At 49.4% G+C, this 6659-nt stretch overlaps 1 protein-coding gene across 1 annotated transcript in view; it reads right to left on the bottom strand.

Moving 5' to 3' along the window:
* Window positions 1-5387: 5387 nt before the first annotated feature.
* The window catches only part of LOC100905721 (glucose dehydrogenase [FAD, quinone]), an 8662-nt gene continuing 7390 nt past the window's right edge, over window positions 5388-6659 (bottom strand). Inside the window, exons 10-11 of the mRNA XM_003742147.1 lie at window positions 5822-6044; window positions 5388-5724 (exon numbers count right to left, since the gene is read on the bottom strand). Coding sequence (XP_003742195.1) covers window positions 5571-5724; window positions 5822-6044 — 377 coding nt within the window. The 3' untranslated portion in view covers window positions 5388-5570. The remainder of the gene's footprint in view (window positions 5725-5821; window positions 6045-6659) is intronic.

Raw genomic sequence — 6659 nt, 5'->3', positions numbered from 1 at the left:
TTGAAAAAAACTGATGAAACTCGCGTCCCTCGTGAGTATCCCGGTGGGGACCATGGAATGAGTTGCTGTGTTTCGGCAGAATTTCTCATAAGTCTTGATAGTTATTTACTATCCACCTAGAGGAGCTCGAGTGCGCACTAGGCCTTCCAACGGATCGGATCCGTGATTCCGACTCCGCGGAGATCCGCAAGATTTTTGCGGATCCGGATCCGCAGGATCCGCGAGCCCTATCCGTATTGGGATCCGCAAGATCCGCCTAACAATGCATCAATGAATCGTACTATATTCCGAATTCAATTCGGTATTATTATATCATCTCCACAGGCTCTCAGCGGCTATCTCCGTTCAGAATTGACGGCCTGTTTATGTGCATAGCTGGAAAACTGTCGCGCGATATTGAAAACGATCCCGCCAACATCTGTACAACCCGAAAGGGATTTCAGTGTACTGCGACACGTCTTGGGCGAGAATCGTGTCAGTCTCAAAGCCGAAACGTTAGATGATATCTTCATGCTCAAAAAGGCATTCGAAGCCGGATGGTAGCGCTTCCTCGAATTCCCATAATCGTAACTCGACCTTGTGATATACTTGATGAAAGTACGTGGTCATAAAGTAAAATTGTGTATATCCGATTCGACGTCCGTATTTCTTCGCTCACCCTCATGATTTCAAGACCTATGGAGCTCACTCTTGACATCTCAAGAAGATTGCAATTTGCAACATCAGACAAAGCTTCGGGAGCTCTAAAACTCGATGGACATGCCCGTCTCCTAGATCATTCACGGTGGAATATCATGCGCCTCGGGCAGTTTCAAGTATCTCCGAGCATTTTCGCACTTGACGGGAAATCCGCGATATGCGGATTTTATCCGCGGATCCAAGCTTGACAGATCCGCGGATCCGAGATCCGCGGATTTAAAATTTTGCGGATTTTTGGAAGGCCTAGTGCGCACACGAGACAGGAGCCCGACGATTCTCGAGGTTCCGATCCCGTCGATGTCCGGAGGTACGCGTTGTGTGCTGCGCCGACGAGGAAGAGCTTAGATGATTTTTGGAACTCAAGTCCGAGGATTCCCCAATACTAGGTGTCCCAGGCACGGTTCCAGAGAGACCTGTATCAGATAATCGAGGGAATTCTCCCTTTGAGCTACGATCGGGGAAGAGACGGACTCGAGAGACTGATGCCGCGATGACGCACCATCAAATCGGCCCCTGACACCGATCGAAATTACACCCGACTTTTCTGACATGTATCTGTCCGATTGGGTTGTCGACGTCGGTCGCATTATGGCATCATCAGTGAATTCGTGACCACCTGACAATCACTGCTCCTGTGCCGGTCCACCCTCAGTATCCGTAGAGGTATACCAGATTTATTGACGATGGCGAAGCGCTGCTTGATTCATCTTACAATACAATTGCCGTGGCTTCTCAAGCCACCTGAACGACTCGATGGTTTCGGCTGATAGACAAGGGAATTCACGCTCGAGAATTTCCCCGAGAGCAATCTGTGAAAATTTTCTGCCTCATTTCCTGACGCCTGAAATCCGCCAATTTCTGCGTCTCACTTCCCCGCTCAAATCTCTGTCGTTCGTGTGGGTCAGTGCACCATCCGCAGTCCGACCCTGACGGAATCTGCCGATAATGTGAATTTTCTGACCGAATCTTGAGATAGTGACTCGAAGGAGACATCATCATGAACTCGGAGCTCGAGAATCGCGAGAATATTTGACTCACGCCAATATTTGATTTACCGTCGCTTTGTACCGATTTGCCGAATTTTAATGCCCGTCTTGCCAGATTCTCGAAAGCTCCAATGCGGACTAGAGTGGCGATTCTCGATCGGCAGCCGATGTTCGCGAAATCACCGACGCCTTTCGGTCGGCTAAATAGTGCCGTAGAGAAAGTTTCTAAAAGGGCACTCGTACAAGTTCACTCGGAAACGTCGGAACGAGCGTTTCCCAGCAGCAGAGCGCTCGGCAGGGCCTCTTAGAAATTATATCTGTGTAGCGTTCCCTCGCCCGCTCTTCGAAATCCAGAAAAATAGTAACTCAGGAAGATGCCAAGCGAAAGACCAATTACAGTGAAGCGATGTCAATGGTCTTGCAATAAATTCACCTGCGGAGACTCAGCTCAAGATTTTTCGGCCTGCTCCGAGCAGCGCATTTGAAGCCGAGTTAGCAACCCGAACTACTGCTTTCCGTATGGAGTTTTTTCGGAGGATGAGATTCAGGCGTCTTGCCGGCGAGCGTTCGCTCAATGAGTCTCGATTGAGGACATGGTTCCCGATCTACTGGAATCGACCGTCTCATGAGCTCTCCATCTCATCTTGGAGCGACCTTCAACACGATTGCGACTGGGAAGGGAACGATCGTCCGTGATGTCACCACTCGCAATCGTTTCCAAGCTGTATGAGGAGGTTATTCGCGTCCGATGTGACATGTGACGCTTGATATGAGGGGTACCTAGCACATCGGAATGGGATTAAATTACCTGTTACGGCGAGGCTCGTTCGGAGCCTCGCCGCAGAGGGAGAGGATCAGCGACACCTCCTCGTATTGGATTCAGATAGTATCAATATCTCAGAATCTTCTACAGACTAGTCGTGAGGAACAATAATTTCCTCCCAAAGACATGTCGCAAACATAAGTAAACCAATTTTTCTTTCTTCCGAATCATTCGAAATCGATTCTGAATTCGACGAGTGACGACCCCGCGTCAAAGATGGAACTTCGCTGAAGATGAAAGTCATTTTTCCGAATAAGTTCCTGGAAACGATTCCTCGCTAATCCTAAGCCACCAGCTTTCGGCCCGATAGATATTTGCCGGGGCTCCGTATGATGTATGGCCTGATTCGTGCAGGCGGATGAGGCGACTCGACAATTGAACACATCCCCAAGAATAATTGTGTCTGCGACGGGAGAGCATCGCTCGAGAGCAACGAGCGCACCTGATCGACGAGATGCTCGAGAGTCGCTGGGCACAAGATAGGTTACTCTTTATTTTATTCCTCTAGTGAGCAGAAACTTTCACTTATGCTGGAATCCGTTCGACGGGGAGGATTTCTCGGGCTTCGCTCCAGTCGGAAGCCGGTGATAAGCGAGATCGCAATCGAAATCACGATTCGGAAAAGCTTTCGGAGAACTCAAGCAGCAGAGACTCGCATTGATTCAAGAATCGCTATAGTCTTCCCTCCAAAGCTCGGCCTCTCAGAGAGAACCAAACACGACGCTGAAGATGTCGCTGTGGACACGATAAAGTTGCGCTGGCGCTGAGGAAGACAATGGATTTTCTGTTTATAAAGTGAAAATAATGCACAATAAGTCTTCCATTTGTAATTTCTGCGGAGAATGGCTCTGTCGTGTTTTAAGATGGAGGAATTCGACGGTCTGCGCTGAAGAAGAAGCAGAAAACATCCCGACCGAATCCATAGGGAATTCTTCATCACAATTCCGTGTTTTTTTTGGAGAGTACACCCCTAGTTGGAGCCATAAACGGAGCGTTCGCCCTCGAGCGACAAAAAGCTGCTCGCCGAGAAAGACGCAAGAAACGCTGTCAGAAACAGATTTAGGGGAGCCCAAAGTCAAAAGTCAGAACGAATTGTCTAGACTCTAGACGAACGCGCCGTGTTTGATGACATCTTTCTGACTTCTGACTGAACCGGCGAGCTGCTTGTGATATCGTCGGATAAATAGAGCGAATCCATGGGTTCCATCTACTCTGTATTCCTTCGGCATGCTTGTGCGAGGCAGAGGAAGAGGTTCTCGAAAAAGTGCATAGACAACACCGTCACGAGGAGGACTTCTGCGAGGCTGTCGGCCCGCTCGAAGTTTCCCGGCTGAACGTTCGAACCTTACTCGAACCCCTAAACTAATTGAATCCACGCAATGTGAGAAGACCCCGATCTCGTCTTCGAATATCTACCATTCGGGCGTTCTCTGGATCTCGGATTCGAGATGGAATCTTCCCCACTAACGATCACGATAGAGGAGCAAAACTTAATATTCTCAGCCTGGACTCCTGTTCCGCGGCTCATCGCAGAAGATTGAACTTTCGAAGCTTGATGCTCAGTCAGATGACCCAAGCGAGTGCCCGAGCGGAACCGCTCAGGAGCTTGCGTCGTCTTAGGGGGAAAGCCCTCCGAGCCCGACGAATGATCTCTGCATAAGAGTATGGAAATTGGGAAGGATAGCCTCTCGCTCAGCCTGCTAGCTCGCTCGGCTGGCTCCTTGGTGAAGGCAGTGATTCTGGAGTGGAGCGGTTCCAGCGCAATTACCTCAACGCATTGAGAACGTTGGACAGCAGTTCGAACGACCGTGCCTTCCGCGTCCTGCCTCATGGCGAACAGCGCCCCTCAAAATTCAGGAAACAAAAAACACGGCTTCGTCCACCGAGTAATTCGGCTAAGTTAGCTCTTGTCAACGGAGACGTCGCCACCGAGCGCTTAGGAAGTCGCAATTAATCCCTCGTGAGACGGAGCTGATCCTGACACTTACCCGACGACATGAACTTCCGTCAATGGGACGGCAAGACTTAGTTTCTGCGGCTCCGGAAACGTCGATCCGCAGTGCTTCTCCGGAATTCGATCTATTTGGATCCAGCTCCCGAGACATTCCTGGTGGGGCTATGGAGAGAGCCGTCAAATCTGAAGGTAACGCCGTTTTTGTCAATACGGAAATTCTGAATATTCGATCGCAAAGATTTGCTTCAAAAGCTATCGAAGTATGATGCGAGACGCGAGACTTGAGTCCCAGCATTCTTCGTTTACTCCCTGAAACGAAGGCGATGCGACGGTAGTTTCCAGAAAATCGGCGGGAAGAAAACTGCCAGATCCGCGCTTTCTTACAGCGCTTTGTTAAATGGGTCGAATCGTCGGCGGAGGAATTCCGATCTTGGACTTTTCTCGGATTCGATTACATCTCCTGTTCGTACTTAAAAGAAAGAATCCACCCACGCGAAATTCCCTTCTTATACTGCGTTGAATAAATCATGGGGAGGGCAGGGAGTTTTTCGCGAATCGCGAATTTCGGCGACGTGAGGGTATTCCCTAGAGTCTGAGAGCGTGTCAATCATGGCCGCGAGAATCGAAGTTCCCCGCAAGCAATCTTCAAGCTAGTGTGATTAGCTAATCCAGAGCCTTCAGCCCCGGCCTGAATCAATTTGTAAGAATCTCGGCCGTAGGATGAAGTCTCGGGGCGCCGATTCGTCATCATGACGGGCGAAGTCGGCGCCCTCGGATCCGCACCCCGAGGCACGTGTTCCGGCTCGTTCGAGATTTTTCTTTCCGTTTCCTCTCGACTCTCTCAAGTTTTTCAAACAGAACAGGGATCATCGGCTCGAATTCTTGAATCATGTCGGAATTCATCTTTCCATTCATGGAGGTTTATCGTCATACACATAAGATTCCTGGAGGCGATTCGAAATCCATGGAGCCGTGTCTTGCAGCTGTCGCCGACAACTTGTGCTCATCACAAGAGATCGCTCCAGAGCGATAGCTTGGCTTTGAAGTATGGGAGACTTGATTACGAGGATCCCATTCTATGCAACTCGACTCTAACAATCATTGAGCTCTATAGCTCCGTTCTCGCTGCCATTGCGTAATCTTCCAAGATGAAGTTCCCGGCTTTGTGTCCGATCAAAATCGCGTGGGCATTCAGGTGACCAGAGGGAATCTCTGGGATTATCGAGTTGTCGGCGATTCTGAGTTTTTCAAGACCGTGGACCCTTGGGAGGAGTTGAAATATTAGCAAGATTCCTATCTATTAACTCGATTGGGGCTGCCGCAGATTTTGACCACTCAAAGCAATCACTTCTTACTCACTTTAGCCTGTGGTCGACTACAGCGAGCGGGTCATCAGGTCGTCCCATCCTGCAGGTGCAACACGGGTGGAATATATTGAAAGAATGGTGTCGGACGAGACATTCGAGATACTCTTCCGAAAATATCTCGTGGGATTCACATGCCGGAAACTTGTGCTCGAGTAGTGTTGCGTTCGCGGCTTTCATGGCAGCAGAAGTCAAGATCGAAATAGCTTGTTTTCCCGCTTGAAGAGAATGATTGTGATTTCACCCTCCTGAGCGAAAGTATCCCTTTCCTACCGCCGGTTTTTTTTTTTGGTGAAGCAGCTCGCAAAGGGATGACCCTATAATTCTCAAAAGGAACTGCGAGTGCGAAAAGGGGGAGGGGGACTGGGGGAAGCTAGGAGGAAAAGATGAAAGAGCCATAGGAAAAAATGCATTGACGCACTACCCAGAAGAGTGGAAAATTCAACCGGAGTGTGGGGCTCATGTACATTATACCCACTAAAAAAACCTATGGCTCTTTACCTGAAGGGAGAGAGCGGATAGTGTTGGATTTGAAGAGTTTCGGATCGTACGTTGGAGGGAAGACATGAGGGGGAAGGGCATTCCATAGACGGGATGTACGGGGAAAAAAGGTGGAGGCGATTTGAGCAGTACGATTGGAGGAAAGTTGGACAGAGTAGGGATGCTGCTTGGTACTCTTTCTGGTTACACGGGCGGGGACCGAAACAGGGGGAACGAGGGGAAGAGGATTTCATCTGAGCATTCTCCATGGAAGTATCGGATAAAATAGGCAGAGGTCGGTAACGTTACGACGTGAGGATAAAGATTACAAGAGAAGAGGATATGGCTGAATC

The sequence above is a fragment of the Galendromus occidentalis genome, unplaced genomic scaffold (assembly GCF_000255335.2).
Source record: "Galendromus occidentalis unplaced genomic scaffold, Mocc_1.1 scf7180000077293, whole genome shotgun sequence".
Lineage (NCBI taxonomy): Eukaryota > Metazoa > Arthropoda > Arachnida > Mesostigmata > Phytoseiidae > Galendromus > Galendromus occidentalis.
The sequence above is the reverse complement of the archived record's forward strand: the minus strand, read 5'-3'. Positions and strand labels throughout refer to the sequence as shown.